The sequence below is a fragment of the Falco naumanni genome, chromosome 2 (assembly GCF_017639655.2).
Source record: "Falco naumanni isolate bFalNau1 chromosome 2, bFalNau1.pat, whole genome shotgun sequence".
Classification (NCBI taxonomy): domain Eukaryota; kingdom Metazoa; phylum Chordata; class Aves; order Falconiformes; family Falconidae; genus Falco; species Falco naumanni.
The window spans coordinates 34,882,277-34,907,358 of record NC_054055.1 but is presented as its reverse complement, the minus strand read 5'-3'; the positions used below and the strand labels follow the sequence as shown (position 1 = coordinate 34,907,358).

At 39.8% G+C, this 25,082-nt stretch overlaps 1 protein-coding gene across 1 annotated transcript in view; it reads right to left on the bottom strand.

Annotated features, from left to right (window-relative positions):
* VWA8 (von Willebrand factor A domain containing 8) overlaps nt 1-18,531 on the bottom strand; it is a 182,041-nt gene extending 163,510 nt beyond the window's left edge. Inside the window, exons 1-2 of the mRNA XM_040583980.1 lie at nt 18,340-18,531; nt 8,392-8,469 (exon numbers count right to left, since the gene is read on the bottom strand). Of these exons, the coding sequence (XP_040439914.1) occupies nt 8,392-8,469; nt 18,340-18,484 (223 nt within the window). The 5' untranslated portion in view covers nt 18,485-18,531. The remainder of the gene's footprint in view (nt 1-8,391; nt 8,470-18,339) is intronic.
* Nucleotides 18,532-25,082: the final 6,551 nt, after the last annotated feature.

The window sequence follows — 25,082 nt, the reverse complement described above, 5'->3', positions numbered from 1 at the left end:
GTAAGAAAGGAGCAAGAGGTGATGAAATCTTCAAATTAATACTTGGTTATTTACCTTTTTTTCAGTGTGATTACTGGTTAAAATTAGAAACCAAAATTTTTAAAAACAAGCCTCAGTTCTATATAATTTTTCCTGAGACAGGGGAGGTGGGTATGTGCGGGGCAGAGTTAGGGACAGCAAGCAATAGGGCCCCTCAGTTCTGAGGGGTTTCAGTTCACTGTTGAATTCTGAAACCAGAATTAACTCATTTTTGTAAGATCATAGAAACAGTATTAAATGACTGAATGAAACACAAGAAAGATTTTTTCAAGCATAAAGGTGGCTAAGGAACACATTATCAAAAATTTCAGCTGAACGTTTTGGTCATGCACTCAGGAAAACCTTTGAAATCATCTGCTCTGAGAGAAACCTAGTCTATCATTAACACAGATATGAACAGGAATAGCATAAACATGCAGATAAGCAACCTATGCATTAGGATTATCAGATTAATTGTAATTTTAATTAAACATTTCAGGGGTTTTTTTTTGTTTTGTTTTCTAAACAACTGTCGTTAGCATGCCCAGCATTAGCTTCCATATATGGTATGGTAAGATCATAAAAATGTAAGTATTTTTTAATTTGTTGCTGCAATACTGTTTTCCAAAAGCAATGCACATCACACGTACCACGCATAACAGGCCAAATGCAAATAAATTCCTACAGAGAATAACGTGTTCCTTTCTGTGAGATTTTCAAGAAAATTAAGAGAGTTCCTACTACATATATTGTTCAGGAAATAAAATGTCATAGACCTCACACCAGCAGACCTGCTCTGTCCAAACTTTGCTACTGGACAGGTATGGCAATTTGAAAAGCACCACAGAAATAAAAAGTATTATATTCAAGTTAACATTAAAATGGCAAGACAGATCCAACAAAGAGGCACATTCATTATAATTTCTACCTGTTTTACGAACTTGCCAATGTGCCTCTAGTATAATTTTATGATAGCTGTTCTAAAAAATAGAAAGTTACTTAAAGTGGACAAATAAGCTTGGAAATCTTGCTGAGACACTGAATTCTTTCATGTCAAAAGTCATGCATTAGAAGCATGGCAAAAATTACTTTGACGCAGCTCGACTACAATTGCCTCTGGTGTAATTCACATTAATATGTGTAGCTATCTCTTTTATTTTTAGGATGGTCTCAAGAAAAAACTTGGGTCAGAGTTAAAGCAGTACCATAAATAGAAACAGGATTTAAGAACGTTCAGCAGCATCTGCAAGACAAACTGTCACATAAAAGAAAACATGAGTGTACAGGACTCAAAAAAATCTAAACTCTTAGGAGCACGATCTCCCTGCAAACCTTAAGGAATTTCAAAGCACTTATATTCTCATCATTTTGTTTAAACAATCCAAATTTGCTCTGAAATATAACACAAAAAATGCAACTTTTAAAAGTCTCCTGTATTTTCCTAACTTTGCTTTTTTTGAGAAAAGGACACGAAAGACAGTTCTTTGTCGATAAGTTTCCTAGGAAATGGTTTCATTGCTTCACCATTCACATCATTCTCCTCACATACGGATCACGGCTGGATCAATTATAATACATGTTTTCAACCACAAAGTCAGCACAAAGACCATCTGCAAACTCACTTGAAGCCTGTTACAAATAATGCCAACAATTCAACGCAAGCATTCTCTAAGGTGAACTGTCATGACAGCAGCTTCCACTTGTCAGGTCCTTCTATTCTAACATGTAATAGCTGTACATTGCTCCAGATGTTCAGCCTACTTCAGTTTCCCAGTTATGTCCTCCTAAAATCAAAATAATATAAATTTTTCTTTGTACATGCAGTCTCTGCTGCATAAACCGTTTCCAAAGGACAGTATGCTTTTTAAAAGCAACTTCAGATGCACATAGACAGTATATTGTATATTACTTCTATATGTTTAGACTAGTTGTACTGTGGTATCTGCATTGCAAAGCTTTTAGATTTTCTCTAACATGACTTGAAAAGATTCCTCTCTGTTCGAGTACTGTATGTTAACTTTAATAGAAGCACCATATAATAATTTTCTATGACATTTAGAAGACAGGGCAAATTAGCTGAAAAAAGCATCAGCATGTATATTACAGCAATTTTTATTAATTATCCTATGAGTCAGATAGCATCTAACGCAAACTGGGTTTGCACAATCTGTTTAGTGGCACTCTGCTGATCTGCAGTAGTTGAGTAGCCAGCCCTGTATTCTTAATCTGCAGGATGGTGCGTAGGAAGCTTCTACAGTGTATTCTCAAAGACACCATCTGGCACATGCAGGAGAGTAGTCGGTGCTACAGTTTGCTATTCCTGCGTAATCAAGGATGGCCATCGAAAGAAAATGCATTCTATTGCTTTGTAATATGTCTGATAAGTAGGACAACACCTAGCAGAATCTGTGCAAACATTCTGTAAAGTGAGCAGTTGAAGCTGAATGGAGAAATCCCCAAACAAGGAAAGAAGAAAATGTTATAGATAGATTTTGAAGCAAATGCAACAGCTGCTCTTGTTTGATCCACAAATCAGCTTTTGTTAAAACCAAGACTGGAATGGCTATGCTAGCCTCAGAAATCTTCCAGTTCACTCGTACTTGAATTCTTGGCACATGCTACACTCATGGAAGCTATCTCACACTGGAGATAGCAGACAGTATCTGTTGGCAAGTCCTTGTGTCCCACCTACAGAAGAAATCCCATAAATGAAGGAGACACCTACCTCTTCCCACTGTTCAGAGACAGATGGTTAAATGAAATGATTCCCAAGAATATTTATTCCAGATGTAGTACAAAATACATTAGAGCTCATGTCCTTGTATGACTCTAGTTTGGTCAATCACATAATAACCAACAGGCACTTCGAAGACATCAATACATATAATTTTGAACAGAATAAAAAAAGACCTCTGCACACCCTGAACCTTTGCTACAATGCATGGTCAGAGTCTGAGAATCGCTCCTTTTTATCAGAGGAGGCAAAAATTCATGAGAGGAGAAAGATCTCCCTCTCGCCCCAATACCGAGGGGGTCCTTCAGCTTTCCACAGCGCTCTGCAGCACATCCAGCACAGGGGGCAGCTGCCTTAAAATACAGTTGAGGAAGAAGGGAACAAGGAGGGAAGTCTTTGTCTGAAAACATAAACACATTTCAAAAAGGAAAAATCTTCAAAAAACCCAGACAACTGAGCTCACTGAAATTTATTTCACAGCTTGTTCAGGCTGGGGGACAATGAAGGAAGAGTTAGTTGCCCAGGACACAGTGAAGGAGGCAGCACGGCCAAGGTGAGGAGGGAGGTGCTCCTATGTGGCCTGCTTTCAGCTGCTTTCGTTTAGCACTTCACAAGTAAAACACCGCTCCTCTTCCTATTTTATGCCAATGTACAAAGCCTGAAGAGTTTTCAGAGTCTTGTAACGTAGTTACATCACGGACAGTTTTCACCAGAATACTATTTTTCCTCATAAATTTTTCATGGAAAACAGTCTTCATTCCAAAAATTTTTGTGCTTGCTGTGGTAAGGAAACAAGTTGTGAGTCTTTGCAGGGGCTTAGAAAGGGGAAAGTTACTTCTTGGAGACCGTAGACTCATTTATCATTAATTCCTCTGAGCTGACTGCTTCACAGGAAAGTGTAAGATCTACAGAGTTAAATCTTATTTCTCCATGTGAGTATAAATGAAAAGAGAATATAAAAGAATCACGTAAAATCAAATACTTTCTGGAAGAAACCCTGAATGGGATTCATAAGACTAAGTTTCTCTTAGTGACATATAAACATGAAATAAATTAAACAATTCTTAGCTGGGTGAACAACTCATGTGGAAATACACAGCCACAGCGGTTATCTGTAGCTCACGCTCCAACTGGAGGGGCATATTGTGTCTGGGTTTCAGTGCAACAGCTAAGTCCAATACTGAAAAGTCTGACAAATTCTAGAAAAGAGCAAGAAGAATTACCATTTTCCAATATGCCAGACAAAAATCACAGTGAAGAAAATAGTTTTCTATATGTCATGGTTATGCTAAATAGAACAAGCCCCGTGGAACTAAAAGTATGTCCCCAAAATATTAAAGGAGGCATAAAAAAAGTATTTTTCAAAACTAGAATCATTAATTACTGGAGCAAAGTGTGCAGAGAGGTTCTGGAATCTATGTCACCAGCACATCAAAAGAACAAGAAGGACAGATACCTCTCAGGAGCAGTTTGGATCCAGCTGACCCTGCTTTGAGGCACAAGGAACACTGCAGATGACTCCCTGAGCTCCACCCAGACCTTTGGTGTAGGTTTCCATGTTTGCATGTCTTCTGGTGCCTCACTCCCAGTATAGACAAAACCGAGATAATGGTGTAAAAGTTTCAGAGCTCTACTGACAAAACCTGCACTGTTTCAGATTCTGGACTAGGTGATGACAACCAAGCAGATCAGTTGCAAGCCTACATGAAAACTAAACTGCTGGAATAATCACCATCTCTGGCAACAAACAGCTTTCCTTAGGCTAGGAAATAAGAAATGTAATACCAAAGGTTTTGTTACCACAAAATTATAGTCATCCTGCAATACAAACTGTCTCTGTAATTTGCTGCACTCTGACATTCAGATTTAAAGTTAACAGAAAGAACGAACCCACATTGCAAATCTGAAAGTACTTTCAGCAACAACTGAACACACATGCTTGTCCCCTGCTTCAGCACATGATGCCTACCATTCCGGGAGGTCACAGAGGTGTGCTACAACAAAGGCAATACTGATCTTTCAGGTAAAGGATAAACAACAGGAACTGCTGTCACCAGTGAGCGTACTACGAAGAAATAACCAGTTTCCTCAACATCAAAACATACACCTTTCAGGCACAGTTGTTCATTTAGTGCCTTTTAAAAAAAATTTCATTATTACACACTGTTTAATATTCTTCATAGTAATTAGTCTTCCATATATCTTAATTGACAAAACTAACAGGATTTATCACTTAACCCCTTGTATACACACGTCACCTCTGATCATACACTGCGGGGGTGTGCTCAGACTCAGGATACCTTGCACAAAATCACACACTGTTTGAAATTATCTTCCACAATTCAATGCAGTTGCATGTAACATGCCTACAGCCAAACTCCCAAATGCACCTGCACTTTTCGAGCAGCAGAGCTGACATGGTGTGGCAAGAGAGGATCCATTTTCCCGCCTTAATGAGGATTTGCTGTCATTGAACAGTGTCCTCTAAGAGCTATGTTAGGAATTGTTTTGTCAAGATTAACAAACACATGAAATATCAGGTACATCATCATTTTGATAAAATTTCCAGAAAGTATTAACGAAAGCAGTGCACTGACATGAACTCAATGTAAAGAAAATAATAAATAAAATTAATGTGGATTATTGCATTTTAATTTTAGATCTAAACTATCATGTAAAGCCATACAAAGTTTCTCCAAAGTACCATTAAAGAAATAATTATGCTTTTCAGGCACAGTGAGACTTTTAAAATGTAGGTCTTATTTTTACTGATAAAAGAACATGCAGTGCAAAAACCAAGTGCCCTCTTTCTAGATAATGTGTCAGACACAAAAATCCCATGTCGTGAAAGAAATCCCATACGAAAATTCCTCTGTGTATAATTCATATATATCTTCCAAGAGAAAGCCATTTGCCAACAACAGCAAAATGAATTAATATTTTACACTAACACAAAAAATGTAGTACTTCATACAGAACTTGCTAGATACTTAGCATAAAACCAGAAAAGCAAAGACATGAAAACATAAGGTAACCAGCAGTACCTATCCAATCCATTTCTGCAAAATGTAACAAGGTTCAATAAAGGAGTTAAAAATCAGTTTAATTTGATAACACAAAGAATGAAATATTTTGGTATTAATTTTGTGACAAAATGGCAAAAAGTTTCATAGGTTCTTAATACATTTACTTTCCTTATTGTGTAACAATTTTTTTCAGATTTTTAAGACTATTTTAAAGCCTAGAATAATAATGCTGAGTTTAGAATAAGTTACAACTTCCCTATAAATTTGCTGTAAATTATAGATACACATTTTCAACATCACTATATTTTAACATGGCAGAATAATAAAAGCAGAAACATACCATTCTACACAAATGATAAGCTAGAAAACGGTATCATATGCAGTACTAGGAAATTAACTATAAATGCTTCAATTCCCTCCTCTTAGCTCTAACTCCACTGCAAACATTACAATGTCTGAGACATTTTCAGGGGTATTTGCCACTTAATTGGAGAATCAAATTACTTCTAGTCTGAGTTTAAAAGAAATCAAGTAAGCAGTCATTTAAATGTAATATTAGTTACTATAATAAAAATTCAAAATATGTCACATTTCAGTTTATAGAATATTATAAATATGCAATTATGTTCAACTTTCACACAGAAACATCTTGTATCTACAGCAGTCATTCACAGAGCAAAACAAAAAGTACTCTTAAAACAAGTAAAAAAGTGTTAAAGCACATACACTCTACATGACTCAAAAAGAGGAGATAATTGACATAAAGCCAATACAACCTACTTAATTTCACTAAAGGAATATAACTTTGTTCTCCATAGTAACATAATCATAGAACTTTTAAGCACTAAGAGATAAAAAAACTTCCTAAATTTAAATATACAAAGAAACTGTACTCAAGCATTTGAAATTGATTTTCTGCTACTAAATACATGACTATTCCACCTTACTTAATTTTAACTGAATTAATATTTAGGTTTATAAGCAAAATTCTGTACCTTCAGTAATCCTATTGTAGGTACATCAATACTGATGAACAACACTATCCGAAGCATGAAATAGGCTCCTTTCAGTTATGATTATTGAAAAAAAAGAAGTAAATAACTAATAATACACCTAGTATGTGCTAACAGACGTTACTTTTAGTTGCAGTTTCAGATTTTAGCTAAGATCCATCATTCTGTACAGGTCCATGTTTAATAATTTATTTTTTTTACTGTCAGATTAGTTTTCAACCACTTTTTCCTTCTAGAACTAGAAAAATCTCTGATTCTTTGATTCTACCAAATGTTTTCATAATTCTCTTACCTTCCCAGTTCAAAGGACTAAAGATATGTTGTTATAGAAACTTTGAGCTAATATTTGTCTCCCTGAAAAGTAAAGATTGACCAAAACATGTACTAGTGACTGGCGTAGTGTAGAAGAGTGGAAGTCAGGGAGGCATTGTTAAATGCTATCCTTCTAAAAGAATAAATAAAACCAAAAAACCCTAGTGCCCCAGCAGTTTTCTTGGTGTCTGCTTCAAAAAGTCATGGAATTAATTTAGACATGTTGGAAAGAAAATTCACTTGAAGTGAACGACTACACCCAGTTTCCAGATGTAGAATGCTGCAAGCCCAGCAACGACAGCCACTGAGAGTTCTCAATGCTTGGTCCTGTCTAAACTAGAAGTACTGTAAGACTTACACAGCCCTTTAGAATGCCATGTGTGCTTGGGTTTGGTTTCAAAATTTATCTGGGTGGAAAAAAAATCAGTTGGGTGCGTGTGTGTGGGATGGGATTATTTACATTTCAGACATCCAGCAACCTACATGTGAAAGTGCTGAACAAATGGCAACTGATCACTTCGAATCCTCAGGAAATAGTTAGCCTGTACTGCCCTAGGAAATGTCACAATGAAAACAGGATTCACTTGCTGAACCACTGTGAAAAGGAAAAGCTCAAGAAGCATGTTTTCTCAACAAAAAAAACCAAGAAATATGGATGGTTGCAAATCTGTGGCATCTTTAATAAGGTATCAAAACATAATGTGAATCAATAGCAAGTACATGTATGTGCATCGTTAATGTGCGTAATTGGCTGTGTATTTTGAAAGTATTTGATCGCATTTTTTATTACTATGCAATTGACTTCTCATTAACTTGATGGATTGCAAAGATCTGTACGTTTCCTGACACAATAACGTGACAGTCTGGGAATACTAAATATCACAGTAGAATGCCATACAGCAAATAACTCCTAGGATGTATAATCATATTGCAATTGAATAAGAATTTTAAACTGCCACATTTTCTTGACCAGACAACTTGAGATTACTGTATTATTTTTAGAAGTATTTGCTGGATGAGACCCCTTTAAACAAAATATTTAAACATACACAAATTATCCTTTTACGGTCCCATTGACCAATGGAGCAAATCACATTCAAAGTTAAGAGATTCCTATATAACCAGAGATACAGTAAAGAACTCTGCGAAGATAGCCTTCCCCAAATTGCACACTTTGTCAAAACATATTTCTTAGATAATTTCAGTAATTCAGCAGGGTGACTTGAGTGAATAAAGAGTTTTTTGAATGAAACCTTGAAACTCATTCAAAAGGAAAGCAAATTCTTACTGTAGTTCTGTGGAACAAGTTCTGGGTTCTTCGGTGTTTTGAGTTTAAAAGACACATCTCCAATAGTGATAGTATCACCTAAAACAGAAAAGAAGTCTTTTAGTTCCCAGACACTTTTTAAGTATATAACGTCTTTATGTTGAAGTTTAAATCACAGGCCTGCTGCAGTAAGGCTGACTGTGTGTTCACAAAGCAGCCTCTAGTGTGTTTGAGAACTATGAGTTTACTAATTAGGCTCTGCTACTTTTAAGTAGATCAGGTACCAGGACAATTTTATTTAATTAATATTCCTTGACTTTTTTCTTTTGTTGCTGTTGTTATAATCATAACTTACTTTGTTGGAGCTATGGAATTCAAGCTCACTACAGAACCCCATTCCAGCTACCATCACCGATTTATTGAAAAATTAAATCTTTAGCCTATTTGTCTACAGCTAGCCATAACAACCACTTGTAAGGGTGATGATTTTCCTGAGTTTTCAAGAAGCCTGAAACAGTATCTTTTGGAGGTAAAAAAATGACATATTCATGTCAGTGGGCCCTTCCTGCACCCTCTGACACTATGGCTGCAGAACCTGGCAGCCTCCCAAGATTTGAGAGGTCTCAAGCATTTTTTGCTCTGGATTTCACCAAAACTAAAGCACCTGGCTACTTTATTTACTGGTCTCTTACTAGGATATGCTTGTCTTACCTGTCTTTCTGCTACCGCAAGCTTGAATTAAATTGCAGGGCATGCCTTGTGCTCTTTCTTATGGAAATCAGAAGTGAAATCTAGTTTGCAGCCAGGAAATGGGTGAGCACCACAGCGGTGGTGGTCACAAAGAAAAAATGCACACCACCTAAAACCCGTGAGCCAAGAAAATGAGCTGCAGACTGTTAACAAACTCAAACTTTATTTTTTTCAAGAGATCATCTGGGCCATGCAAATGAGTTCACAAGTATTAAGGCCATGAAACCAAGATGACTCTAGTAAAATGATGTTTTTTCTATCTCCCACCGTTTTGCCCACTTCTCTAAGTTTTAAAGGCTTACTGCCTAAGCATCATCTCCATTTCCTTTTCTTCTGCTGCAGCTCCAATCACTCTTTCTTACTGGGGAACAGCTAAAGGATTGACCAAAATTACTCCAAGTTGATGAAAACATCCTAAGAGTCTGCTGCTTCCTGAAAAAGTTGACACCTCTCTCATTAGCTCAGCTAGGAAGAATTTTAATGCTATAAAAAGAGCAGGTTGCCCGATACACCCTTAGGAAATTTGCGCCAGTTTATTTTCTCACCATTCCCTAGCCAATATGCAACGAGACAAGAGTATATGACTAATTAGCTCCTATCTTAAATCACCTCAACTGAAGTTGTAAATACTCTTTCATGCATAGTGTCTTCTAAAACACAGTAGGGACAAGATGCTGAAAACAACAAGGTATCAGACTTTTCAATACAAAGGAATGATGATATCATGTACCTGAGAGAATTTTAATTACCTACTTTATTGGCACAGTACTGAAAACACTTAGTTGATTTCATGTACTCCCTTATGAAAAAGAAACCAAACAAAACCACCCCATAACTGAGTTCGATCTAGGTGAAAAATGGAAAATATATCTCTTCTGGTGGTATTTATGTCAGTCCATAACATGTTGACCCTTGATCACATCTAAACATGTCCAAAAATTCCACAAACATTCCAACCACCAACAGACTCTACAAAATTCTACAAAAAATGGGCCGTGAGGGAACTATATGCAAGATGTGGAGCAAGCTGAGCACTCAAAATCCCTAGCAGACCATCGGGGCAGCTATTAACAGGTTTGTTGCTGCCTGGAGGCAAATGTTGCCTCCAGCTTGCATCTGTCCAAAAAGCAAAAATATTAGCTGTAGTTAATAGAACTTTAAGCAATGATAAACCAAGACAGCAGAGTCTATTTTGCTAGCTAAATAAGCACAGAGGGAATTAGCCCACTAATCTTATCACACACTTCCACCTGGGCTGTATTTTCTTGTCTGTTTGCTTCCTCTGCACTTGTTTAAAATCTCATGTTTGGTTACTCCGTTTCCACTGCATTTCCAAACTCTTTGAATAGAGATGCATCCCAGGCAGGCTCTTTCCAGTGTTTCACCAACTGGCAAGAAATTGACAACAGCCTGCTTGGTAAAATGGTGGTGTTAAATCAGCAAGACTTATAATTTGAAAACATGTCAAATAACTTGGGATACATCACAACAAGTTATAGATTAGCCCATGAATACTCCAATCCACCTCACAAGCTATTACCACACTACTGTGGACAAAAGCTACACACACGGGGTTTTGCAATGGAGACTTTGTAGCCTGTATCAGGCTTGCTTAGGCAAGCAGTGAAGATGCGCCCCTAGTTTCTTATCTCCCACACAGAAAACAGTAATCTTAGGTATCACAGTCTTTGGGGAAAACACTGGAATACAAGCAGTGCCCCATGTACACAAAAGAGATGGCTGCTGAAAGAAAAGAAGTCCCTAATAAGCCAGAACCCAAAAGGTAAGGGGGACATCCCATGCAGAGGGCAGACAACACACAGACAAAGCAGGTCTTTTAAGACCTCATGCAACATAGGTGACAAATTGGCAGCACATAAACATCATGACCTAATAACAGGACCCTGAAGAGGCTCTCAAACGTAGGTATGAAAACAGCTCAATACATGTAATAAGCTCTCTCTGCTGCATCTGGACAAGTATGAATTGCACTTTTGGCAAAACAACAACTTGCACATGAACATACAGCTAGCCAGGAACTGCAATGCACTGAACCTGATATGCTCTCTTCTTCAGAGCCACATTTTAGACAGAGGACAATATTAATTTTTGCTTTTTACAATAACTGGCAAGGGCTCATCAGGTGAGCAGGCCCACTTTTTCCACTCATTCCACTCAGGGCTACGGAGCTGAAAGGCACCACCTTCAGCTCCAAGCCCTGAGCTGCAGAGGAGGCAGCCAGAGGCTGAGCGTGCACTTTGACAGGGCATCACTGCACGAACACCCTGTGCTTTTATTCTCCCCCCAGCATTGCCTACTCACTCTTCTCCAATACAGAATAGCAGGACTTGATGGACCTTTGTTCTGACCCACTGTGGATGCTTTTATGTTCTAATCTCAGTAAGGCGGCTTCTTGAAGATGCAACTTTCCTGTGCACTTGGCACCTTTGACTGGTCCTCTGTTTAAAAGCTAGTATCACACCAGCTATTCCTCTATCCCTCTTCTCCTCCCCACCCCCCACCAATATGTTGAGAAGAAAAAGCCACTGCTGTTTAAATTATTTACAGCAACATCGGTTATATGTAAAATAAACAGATTGCATCTCAACTACAATTTAAGAAATTAAGAAGCAGAAAAAAGTTTTGGGTTTTTTTTACTCGTTACATAACACATTAAGAAAGAAGGAAATGAAAAAATTTGAAATGGATGCTTTTAAATAAAGAAATCCTACAGCGAAAGAAAACACACTGCACAGATCTATACATGTGTTTAGTATTTTGAGTGCACAACAGAAACACTTCCAATCTCATGTGTAAACCTTAGATTGTCAGCATTTTCATAGGACACTACAATGAAGCTTCAGGAATGTTGACGTTTTAGGTGGTTTAAATTACTGCCTTTTGGCCTCTTCAGTCCTGAATTTATGCAAGATTAACACACTCCAGCAGTCATCTTAGTCCCTTGTACATAGACCATCCATCTGGTCTCAAAAGTCATCAACAGCAAGAGCATATTAAAACTGTGAAGGTGCTAAGCTCTGCTAACATTAATTTCTGTTGATAAGATCACATCTGTTAGAGAAAAGTTCAAAATCTCTATTACAATAAAATGTATATTTTCAGGTCTTAGTTTTATTCTAATGTGAAGGAAGGGGGAGAGGTGGGCAGGCAGGGAAGATGCTTTTAACTAATATTTATCCAGCACATTTCCGTAAGGGCACAGAAGAGACTGTCAGCTCTCATTCTCAAAGAGTCAACTTGTTTTGAAGAAATAGAAATGGCACTGTCTAGGATTTGTTTTTTCTTTTTCCTCAACTTTTCTGAATACATTATTCAGAGGAAAAAAAAAAAACAACAACCAACCAAACAAAAAAACCTGAAAAACCACAACCAACCCTATCTACACAACTTGCTACTCTCATTTTATACCAGCTCTTACTGGCCACCTTCACGGCTGCAAGCATTACACACAGTCACTGGGTAACGCCGTTAACTTCTTCTGCATCTTATATTGGTACTGGCAGCCTCTCAAACACGAGCACGAAGGACAGAAACCCATTCCCCACAATCACTGGGTTCGCTCCTTGACCGCCTCTGCCTTCACATACAGATGAGGTGGAGTTCAGCAACTGCTCACTGCAATAGTTGGATGTTTACACAAAAAAAAACCATTTCCAATCTAGAGTAAGAAATCCACTTCACCAAAATTTCCCTTTTCTTATGAACAAAAGACATTTTTTCCCTCTAAAAAACCAAAATAATTACTTCAAACATAAAATTTCAATTTCTACTCAATGTTATTGTTAGACCGCTTACTTTTTTTTTTTAATACTCAGTTTTGAAGCTAATGTTTTAATTTTCAGTTCTCTACTTTAGGCTAATGATTTTCTTTACTGATTAAAATCCAAAGCATCATTAAAACAAAATCTTGGTATTTACTCCAGGAAGTGAACCTTTTCCTCCATTTTTCTGCATTAGTAGAAGATCAACAACATGAATGTGGACTCTTACCCGACATCCAGTCATGTAGGAAGATTACAATCATAGAATCACAGAATCATTCAGGTTGGAAAAGACCTTTGAGATCATCAAGTCCAACTGTTAACCCAGGACTACCAAGTCCATCACTAAACCATGTCCTTAAGCACCACATCTACAGGGTTTTTTTAAACACCTCCAGGGACTGTGATTCCACCATCTCCGTGGGCAGCCTGTTCCAATGCTTGACCGCCCTTTCCATGAAGAAATTTTTCCTAATACCCAATCTAAACCTCCCCTGGCATAACTTGAGGCCATTTCCTCTTGTCTTGCTACTTGTCATCTGGGAGAAGAGACCTACGCCCACCTGCCTACAACCTCCTTTCAGGTAGAGAGCAATAAAGTGCTCTTGACTCTCTTCTTCAGACCAAAATACCCCAGTTCCCTCAGCCGCTCCTCACCAGACTTGTGCTCCAGACCCCTCACCAGCTCCGTTGCCCGTCTCTGGACACGCTCCAGCACCTCAGTGTCTGTCTTGCAGTGAGGGGCCCAGAACTGGACACAGGATTCGAGGTGCAGCCTCACCAGTGCCGAGTCCAGGGGGATGATCATTGCCCTGGTCCTGCTGGCCACACTGTTTCAGATACAAGCCAGGATGCTGTTGGCCTTCTTGGCCACCTGGGCACACTGCTGGCTCATGTTCATCCAGCTGTCAACCAGGACCCCCTGGTCCTTTTCCACCAGGGAGCTTCCCAGCTGCTCTGCCCCCAGCCTGTAGCGCTGTGTAGGGTTGTTGTGACCCAAGTGCAGGACCTGGCACTTGTCCGTGTGGAACCTCATACAATCGGCCTCAGCGCTTCAGTCAGGCCCCAGATTTATTGAGGTCCTTCTGGACTAAAGATCTGCAGTTTGTCAGACGGTAGGGATTTTGTCCCTACATACCAAATAGCACTTTTACACTCATCTTCTGTTGTCTGTCTTTATCTCCACTTTTTTATGTCCCCTTTTTGTGTTTTAGTTCATTACGTAGTTCCCTGCTTGGCCAAGCAGGCCTGATGAAATACCAAATCTTCCTGCACTGTGGAATGGTTCATTCCTGAGCTGTCATTAAGTTTTATTTAAAAATCTTCAAGCTCTCCTGGGCATTCTTCTTCTTCATGGGTGTTATCCAAGGGATTGTACCCACCAATCTCCTGAATTAAATGAAAGCCTGCAGTCCTTAAGTCCAGGATCCTAATTCTGCTGCTCATCTTCCCAGCCTTCCTCCAGATCCATGACTCAATCATGTTACAGTCACTGCAATCCTGGCTGCCATCTATGACGAAACTGGCCCTAGTTCTGCCCTACTTGTCAGCAGCAGATGAAGTGAAGAGTTAGTCCTGACCAGGCCCTCTGGCATCTGTGCTACAAAATTTTTACCAACACAGTCTAGAAATTATCACAAGCATATGCACAATGCCAGACTGCCCTCCTAGCAGATGTCTGGACAGTTGAAACACCCCATGAGTGTGAGGGACCATGAGTGGGACATTTTTGCTAGCTGTCTGTAGAAAGCAGTATCCACTAACTTCTCTTAGTCATGTAGTAACAGATGCCCACATCCCCAACGTTCCTTTTCAGATCTTTCATGGCCAACGCTACTTATGTGATAAATTAGCTTACAGTGTTTTAAAACTGTATGAAGATTCCTGAAGTACAGTTTGCTCAGTGCAGAAAAGCCAGACTATCAGTCTATTTTAAACTGAGCTTAGTTATCAAATGCATTAGTATAATTTCAATAATGTATTTCAACTAAAAAAAAACTATAATTGAAAATCAATACAATTGTTTTTAAAATTTCCCGTTTACTGAAAAAATAGCCAAATTAGACAAAACAGCTTTGAAATTCACTGTGGTATCTCCTAAGTCCCTGACTTTGCCAAGCAGGTTCAACTTCAGCCTTATGTACTAAAATGGGCAGGACTGTAACAGTTGCTAAACAGGATAATTTAAATCTTGAACAACTGCCAAATATTAAAACTCAGAAGCTATTTACTGACATCTACTCACGGGAACAATGGTGAAACCCTACTGAAGAACATACAGAAGCTTATCTGGCTGACAACTCATCTCTTTCTTCTAGCTATATCAGCATGTCTAATAAAAGATGTGCTTTTTTTGCCACCAGCCTTTTCTCTCTTAAATGTTAGAATAATTTGAAATAATTCAGGCATAACTCTGCAAACTTTCATGACAACTGGCTTTGAAAGCTCCCATCTCCAATTGCTGCCTTTTCGGTTGTACTGACGCAACAATTGTTCGTAAGTTTTCATCATAAATCAAATCACTGGCATCATTTCAGTCACCACAATGCAGCCCCCTAAGTACAACAACAAAGAACAAAGTCTCTTAAATAGGCTTTGCCAGTGAAAAAGATATTGCCGGAACCACACTCCCAGCCGTCAACATGTGAATTTCAAAAAGATAATGACACAGGTAAAGTCAGAAAAAGGAATGTGCAAGAAAGCATTTATATTCATCACCAATCAGTTGTTTAGTCTTTAGATAGACCCGGGGGGCGGGGGGGGGGGACACCAACAACCACACAACCCACCCCAAAAACCTTTTAAACACAAGGTACCATTCAGCCTTCTTTCAGATTATAAAATTTTACCACAATCACTTAGATCCTGTACACTGATGATTAACATTACAGGATTCTGAAGTCTGATAACAGTTTTCACAGGTGATTCTGTTATACTCAGCAGATACTCTTGTATGTATTACTGAGATCTTTCAGGCTCTAAACAGTGGTTTGATTAGGAACTGGGCCTGACCAGATTTTGGAAAGCATAGGAAGTGAACTTGGACAAGCAGATCTGCGGAAAACAGTTAATGAAGCTGGTGTATATTGTGGCCTAAGCAAGTGGCAAAGCATGAGTTGATCTATGTATGCTGAGCAGCAAAGCCCCCAAGAGACCTTCCATTGCCTGTACGAACTGGCAATGACTTTTATTTTTCCAGTTCTCAGTTTTTACCAAATTCAGCATTTGTTCTTATTAACCCCTTAAAGCATCTCTGATATTGTGCAGTCCATCAGATTTTTTTTCAAAAGTTTCATACTACATACAGATAAATGCATATAAACATCAGTGAACTGAGTTACGTAGAACTTCACTTTGTTCATCTCATACTGTAATTCAAATAATAATTCATCACAAGTAACTCTGCAGTCTACTAAGGGTTCATCCTTTTCAGTCTTTTGGAAGGAAACATGAAACCTGCATTAAAAATTAATCTGATAGTCATCCTTCCACAACATTTCTTACTATAAATTCAGTTTCCCTCATTAAATAAGTTGTGCAAGCCCAAACCCTTCTTAGATAATCCTAGATAAAGAGAGAGCTGAAAAGCTAAGCATGGTTCCTTCACACACAACAGGACAAAAACCAGGCAACAGTTTCACCCTTACACTTAAAAGGTACCATCACAGGCAGTAAATTCGATCTGGCAGGCATGTCAGATCCAAATTACTGGGTAGACAACAATTTGCTGTTAACAGCTCCAGCCTTTCCAGAAATACTTCTTTTTATCACTAAAGGAAGAGACATGCAACCTCAACACTGAATACAGAAAGACTTGTAATTACAGCAGCTACATAGAAACAGCAAAAACATGTATTGCACATGGAATTTCAGACCATCTCCTTGTAACTTCAGTAGCTTCAAAGGAGTAACAGGGCCTGCAAGAAGACATGCAATCACCTTTAAAATAAAATTAATTAAAAAAACCCCCAACAACAAAACGCAAATCATAAATATTATTTCTAATATGAAGTTCCCAAATTCACATGAGCTGGGGAAGCACTATAATGAATGAGATGCCTCAGGTGCTGGGAGGGCAAATATCTCTAATATTACCTCTTAGACTGCCTTTAATAAATATTTTTAATATAAAAATATATAAATATATTTAAAAAAAGGATTGTTTAGAGCTTTGGGATTTAAATACTTCTACCAAAACCATTATCATCACTGATAGTAACTGGGAATATTCCCATTATTCACATACATATACAGTGTATTCACGAATATTGCTAAGTTACACAGAATATGAAAATTATGAAGTATTTTTAGTAATACTGCATTTGCTGTTTCATTTTGCTGAATTTCTTCTTGTTCTTAAGGGTTTTCATTCTACAAAGGGCTGAAAAGTGCTGAGCTACTCTGTTCAGGTGCTTTTTTCACACACTGTTAAATTGTTGCCTTTTATCCCTATTTGTTTTAATATAAACAACCCTACATTTTTTATTACTTTTTGAATAGGAAATATTTGTGAAAATTTCTGAAGGAATTTTATGGTCATCAATGTCCCAAAAGCTTCCTCCTTGAGAAAGCAAACACATATTTGAAGAAGTGAACCGGTCAACTATTAAACAGATTTTAAAAAAATGTACATGGTGATAAATGGTATTAAAGGGGTGGCATTAAGAACTTTAGCGAGTACCCCACCATCAGAATCACTTGCTGTCATTCCATCTCCCTAATTTACAGATGCTCACCACTTGCTCTGTATTTAGTATCTTTGTTGCTTTTGGCCTTCACCCAGAAAAGCACCAGCTACCACAGGCATATGTCACCATTTCCAAATGCCACTCCTGCTCTGCAAAGGCCCGTCATCTGTCTCAAAGGTCACCAGAGGACAGTTCAGGTCATCCTTCCTAGCATATGCAACTCAAGGTCAACTGCCTATCTCGTTACCGTGTGCCACAGGCACACTCACACAAACATCAGCCCTGGCATCCCCTGCCATGGGTATGGCTTTGCCTCAACATGGGGAAAAAGCCACGCCAAACAGGAGAAAGCACAGCACCATGGTACTGGCGAAGGGCTGTTCCCACCGGTCCAGGCTGCGGGGCTGCTCCTCGCATCACTACGGGTGAGACACTTGGAAAGAGAAGCTATGGAAGGCCACACCGAGCGCCCCTGCAAGCCTGTGCCTGAACTCTGCCCCTTCTCACGCCACATTCACGACCATAAGAAGAAACAGGGGCGGCAGCGCAAAGCGGGCGGACAAGCCAGCAGCCCCTAACGTGGTAACCGGCCCACAGGCCTGCCCCGGGCCGCCTGCGGAGGGGATAGCGGCGCTGCCCACGTCTCCGCGCCCAGCGTCCGGGCCTGGGGGCTGCTCGGGCCAAGGGGTGCCGGGGAAGGCTCGGGGAGGGGCCCGTGCCGGGCCTCCCCGGCGTCCGGGGGTCGTTACCTGAGCTGTGCAGCGCCCTGGCCTCCAGGCGGCCGCACCGCGCCGCGGCCGCGCCGCCGCCCACGACCTGCCGCAGGAGCAGGCGGACCCTGCGCGCAGCGGGGCCCCCGGCCCCGCCGCCCAGGCACAGCACCCGCGACTGCATGGGCCGCACGGAGGCCGCCGCCGGGCCGGGCCGAGCCAAGTAGGGGAAGGGAAACACCGCGGCACAAAGTCCCACCGGAAACTAGCGCCGCGCCGACCGGCGGCCGGGGCGGGTACGGGCCGGCGTGGGTCGCGGGGGGTGGCGGCCGCCGGCTGAGCCTGCTTGTGTCGCTGGGGTGTCTGGGGAAGGCGGCGGAGGGTGACGGGGACTCCTTTCGCCCCCAGCGGTGCCGGAGCGGCGGTGTGCCTGGCCGGAGGGGGCGGCGATGGCAGGGAGAGCCCTGGGCTCCGCAGCGCGGCCGGGAGGGAGGCGATGGCGGGCGGCGGCCGGGCCGCCTCGGCCCGGTGCCCCCGGTGTGCTTAGTGGGAGGGTGGGGGCGTCAGCTCCGAGAACGACGAGATGATTTTTATATGAAAAAGAGCGAACTCCATAGCTGGAAACGTTTAAAAGGCGCTGGAAAGCAAAGCGTGGGCAGCGGTGGCTGAGGTGAATTCATGCGCCGAAGGTATTTCCTACCTCTGATTTCTTGAATTCTGCTGATTTCATGGGCCCTCCTGTCCCAGTGCCACCCGTTCCTGTGTTCTTGGGATTAAGTTATTTTATACTTTAAGAATTATTTGAACCAAGTTACTCAGGAGTGACGCTTTGCACATGCATGGCTTAGATGTGAGGGTTTTGTAGAAAAAATGATGTTACTGATATAGATTTCAAAACTGGCTTGTTTCAACTGAAGTTACTAGTCTTAGTTCTATGTAAAAGCTCTGGAGTAAATTTTAGAATATTTGTGAAAGGCTGAAGCTTTCACAGTTACGGACTAAGCCTTGTTTCAAGGAAAATCCAGTTGAGGCTTGGATCTCAGCACTGGTAAAAAGATGGTGAGGGAGCTTAGCAGAAGGTAGAAGCCAAAGTCGAGTCGCTGTTTTTATCACCTGTACTTCAGGCTTCAGGTATGTCTGTGTCCAGGGGCTGGAAGAACTTCTCTCCAGTAAATCGCCCTTTTTCTGCATGTTTTCAATATTGAACGATTATACCAGAGGACAACTGCTGAGTGAGCTAAACACTGTTTAAACATAGACAACTTAGACTTCTAAGCCCCCAAAAGTCTTACGAATCGTGAATGTTGATCTAGTTCTAGATGCATTTCTGCAGCTCGGTATTAGGTGCTTTAAACACCTGAGAGGCAAGATTTCATGATCTTCAGCATTTCCCATTGGCTAGAGTGTTGATTGGGTATAAATTCTATTCTTAGTACCTAATACAGGTCTATGAACCTGCTTTCTGGGTCTAAGGCAGGGTAAACTAAATTGAAACATCTTTTTATGGATATTGCCCTAATTTCTTGTAAGCTGAGGATCGTGAATGCTGGAATCTAAAGATGGCTAAGTAACAAGAAGGTCTGGGAGAACAGACTAGGAAGGCCAGTGAAGGAAAATAACAATGGAATCGTTTATGAATGTGTTTTACCAATCTGGGATGTTAAATTAGACTATTACATTGATCCTTCTGTCGTATCTATAGGAAAAAAAGTAAATAATAAATTACAACAGATACACAAAAAATTAATAACCTGAATACTGAATAGATTTTAGGCTGTGCTGAAAATAAGACATTTCAAACTTTTGTACAGATTCACAGCAATTTCACACTGTGAATGTACAAAACCTCCTTTTACCTCTTTGTGTGTCTATATATACCTGTCAAACTAAATGCTTTAAATTTCAGCCCTGAGTCATGTATCTATAAAATGTTTTGCTTTTTGAAGCATTGTCTTAAAAATTCTGTATTAGTCAACTTTTCCAAAACTTTAAATTCAGCCTCGAGTTCAGCCTCCAACTTTCCATTTGCAGCATAAGAAAACTATATTTACTGATTTTTCAAACCATTGCTGGGAAAGTTATAATGGAAACATTGTTATCTCTGTGCATAATTATGGGAGGGAAATTTTGTTGCATAGATGTATGTATACATGCATAGACAAACAACTAGATGCACAACTTGAATGTTGTGTTGGTTTTATGCTGTAACGTCAGTCATGGCACCACTCTAAATTTAGTATAATTTAATAATGTGGATGTATAGAACCTAGTTTTTTTGTATATACATGTGTATACCCACACGTGCAATTTTATCTAGCTATACAATATTACATTATCGCATGAATATGGCATCTGCTTCACTTGCTAATCATAACTGATGCATATATGCTTTACATATGTAGTACTTGCTTACTATAGAAAGCACGATTCCATCAGTGGTTCAGTGCTGTCATGAAGTGGAAGGATTTAGCAGTCTGCATCTGGTGTGTTTGTGAAGGCTCTCACAGACGATTTACAGCACTGGTAACAAACAGCTATTTCATATTTTCATTCCCTGCGTTAACAGCATTCTTATTTGGATCATGAAGTTTCTTCACAAAAATACTTTTCCTTTGATTAAACAGAAAAGAACTTACTCCAAAGAGTGAGAGCTCAAAAAACGTCTCTTGAGTTGACAGTTTCCAAACTGTTCTCTCTAGTAGCTGTCAACTACTTTGCTGTGTAGCTCTAGCTGCATGACTAAATTAGATGCAGGTGCAGACTATAAAGAACAATGCATCATCTTTGCCTAGCTGTAGTCAGTTCTTCTGACTACAAGAGCGGAGAAGACAGCTGAGATGAAATCCTAGCTTTATCTGAAGTTCGTGGGAAATCTCCAATTGAATGCAGCGAGGCCTGAATTTTACCCAAATGTTCTGGCTGAACTACAGTAATAGAAGTAAGTTAGTCTTCACTTACTGTTAAATCTTTGTCTAGAGGGTAGGTCTAACATTAAACTCCTTTGAAACTATGTCCAGAAAATGTGAAGAGGCAAAAAAGGAAGTCTGTTAGAATTCATACAATTCCTTAGTGGTGTGGTTTCCATCTGGCAATGCTAACAGAGAAAGTCAAGCCATAGAGGCAGGCCTTGATTACCAATAATTTTCATTCCTGAGTTCAAGAGGTTACTTTTGTATCTTTTTTTCTGTTAGGCAAAATTAGTTTCCTTGTTTTAAAATTTATAGCTGTTTTCCCAAATTATCTGTAGCTACTGATGGCTTGCTTTACATGCTAGATGTGGAGGGAGAATCTGGCTTGTACAAATCTAAGTACTGATTTCCATGGAGCCACTCTAATTCACTCTAATGAGTCTTTGTAATACCAGAAGGTTCTCCTCTTATATAGAATTAATTGAGAAAAATATAAATCAAGTAAAAATGGAAATGCACAGCTGTTCCTTTGTTGACCTGAACCCTAAATCTGTCCCCTGTTTTAATCCAAGTTGATTTGAAAAATGGATCCACCGATAAGATACCAAGGTTCAAATGTAAACTGTCTTATGTCTCCTGGTTCTTGCTAAACTGGCTTTCATTCATACTTTCTTTCTTTGCATCTAATGATTATCAGAATATTCACCTCTTACTTATGCACTACTATAAAACCGGCAAGAGTCAAAGCTAGATTTTGTTCTACAAATGGTGTTTATAATAGATTTTCCACCCCAGAAGAGTGTATAATTACTACCTTTTTAGTTAAGGGTTGAAAGGTTTTTGTTCTCTGTTTGTATGACAGCTTCTTTCAAGAAATTAACATCCACTCCATTAGCTTTCTTACTATCTCTTCAGACCCCTCTCTGTTATTCTATACTGTTTGCACTGAACTAAAACAGCAAGTAAGGATAAAGTCATTATTGTTTTCTGTAAGAAATAATGACATCTGATTGCTCACTGGAAGTTTGACCTGACACCTATAGCTACTTGGAAGTACCTTTCTTGAAGATCATTTTTGCAGCCATAATACCTGTATATATATTTTTTTTTAAGGAACATAAAAGGTAAGAACAAGCACTCTGCTGAGTGGTACCACATACTCACATTTGTATATATGTTACAACATAAATGCTCAGAGAGTGTAAAGGCTGTAAGTATTGGCATCTGTAATTTCTTATGCCAAACTCCCATCTGTTTTCAGTAGTTTGTAACTCCATCATTCTTTACTAATTTGGGCAGAAATTCCTCATGCTGAATTTCTGCCTCAGGCTGAAGACATCTTTTGAAAACTTGAACAAAAATAGCTTAGTCGCTTTTCAGAAAAGAAAAAAGTGTTAGGAGCAGCTATAACCCTTATGTGATTGGGCAGGCTACACAACTGAGTAGCCGCGTGGCATGAGGGAAATGCTTACTGCCTTCCTCAGTGCTATTGGAGAGCTGAGGGGAGACTAAAGAATATTAAAAACCTCAGTCCTGCCTGATAAATCTGCATCTGGTTTTACCAACATGAAAACAGTTCTTAAACTAGGAGCTTCACTGTTCCCAGGCTTTAGCATCAGGGCTGGAATTCTCTTAACAGTTGATCAGAATCATTCTGGTTTCAGAAAGATGCTTTTTGATGACCCGGATTTTTTTTGCTGAATCATGAGCTTCTAAAAACTAGGGGAATGTATTATAGTTTTTAACAGCTAACTCCTCATATTCAGTTTGCATGAAGTATGACCTAGGGTAAGACTGCATTGGCTGAGGCAGACTTCCCCCTCTTATTTCTCCTTTTAGGCCAGGGAGCACTACAGAAAACTCACCCTCTGATGGACTTTAGTGCTCATCCTTTCCCCAGGCTGAGGAAGCAGAGGGATGAGGAGCTGAACCTGAAGGGATAGTTAGAAAGTGGTGAGCACAAGGAACCCAAAGGGGAAGTGTGAGGGAGAGCAAAGCCACTAGATGGATGTAGACTGAGTAAAAAGCTACATGAACTAAAAGTACTGAAAGATGAGGTCATGACAGGGGTTGAAAGCACCATGACCATTATGTGTTGTAAGTTCTGGACACCACTGGAACCCCTGATGTTCTGCTGCTCACAGATACAGTTGTGAAACCTACTGAAAATACACTGACCTGGTTCAATCATGCTGTTAGTCTGAGTGATAGGGGGAGCTTTGCTGTCCTGCTGATGCATTATTGGGACTCTAGGGCAGGAGAGTTGTTTCTATTTGATTTCTGTAATTGTGCTTTCTTTGAACTCTAGAAAAACTATAATATGCTCCAGTAAACCAATATAGTAGTTTAGTGATTTCAGACCTGTATGAAGTCAAATGTTTAGGAATTAAATGCAAAAATGATACCATTTTTTTTAGGTTATTGAAATTAAACTGCTGTTGATATGAAAATTTTCATGCAATATCAATGAGATTATTAGAAACTTATTTCATTGGCTTCATAGATATTCATAGCCTCATAAAGCCTAGTGTGCATTAACAATGTGCATGTAGAGGCTATAAGAGTTAAGAATAGCATTACAGTTACAAATTAGCATAGCATTAACACTAGAAAAGACAACAACCTCTTCAAGAAGAGAGAGACAAAGAAACCATGCATCAAGATTCTTTCCCTCCTGCTGAAGAGGATAGCACCTGGGGAGTGACAACTTCAATTTGAAGAATTCAGCAATCAGATCTATAGAATCACAGAATCATTCAGGTTGGAAAAGACCTTTGAGATCATCAAGTCCAACTGTTAACCCAGGACTACCAAGTCCATCACTAAACCATGTCCTTAAGCACCACATCTACAGGGTTTTTTTAAACACCTCCAGGGACGGTGATTCCACCATCTCCGTGGGCAGCCTGTTCCAATGCTTGACCGCCCTTTCCATGAAGAAATTTTTCCTAATACCCAATCTAAACCTCCCCTGGCATAACTTGAGGCCATTTCCTCTTGTCTTGCTACTTGTCATCTGGGAGAAGAGACCTACGCCCACCTGCCTACAACCTCCTTTCAGGTAGAGAGCAATAAAGTGCTCTTGACTCTCTTCTTCAGACCAAAATACCCCAGTTCCCTCAGCTGCTCCTCATCAGACTTGGGCTCCAGACCCTTCACCAGCTCCGTTGCCCATCTCTGGACACGCTCCAGCACCTCAGTGTCTTTCTTGCAGTGAGGGGCCCAAAACTGGACACAGGATTCGAGGTGCGGCCTCACCAGTGCTGAGTGCAGGTGGACAATCATTGCACTGGTCCTGCTGGCCACACTGATTTGGATACAAAGTAATCACCAGTGTAGGGTATCAGCTCATTAGTGGCTTATTTGATTTTGTCCTTCCCTGTGTCCTTCATGGCTGTCATGACCCTTTAACTCTTGTATGCTTTTCACCCCATGCCCCTGAACACTAGTGTAAAGTATCTTCTAAATAAACTCCACTTGTTTGTATTTAGTGTTTTACTTATAACTGGGGTGGGCTACAACTGTACACAAAACTGATTACTAGAGTGAATGGGTAGTGTCTGTGTAAAATGTTGTAGTTCCATTCCAGTCCCATGTGCCCTTACCCTAAAGCTTTTTTGGACTCAGCCCACAACAGAAAGGCAGCCACAGAATGTTAGTAGAGTTGTTAACTTAAGAGCTAAGCAAAATATCTGATCAAAGATTACCTGCAATCTTTATCTGTTTTAATGTTGAAATGGTAGGTTTCCTTTTTTCTTAAGAATAAACACCTTGGATTTTGCTAATGTTTATGTCTTGATGGATTGCTTTTTGCTATCTACAGAATATTGCACAGAATAATCTCTAAAGGGTGACTGGCAGTGTGTCCTGGTC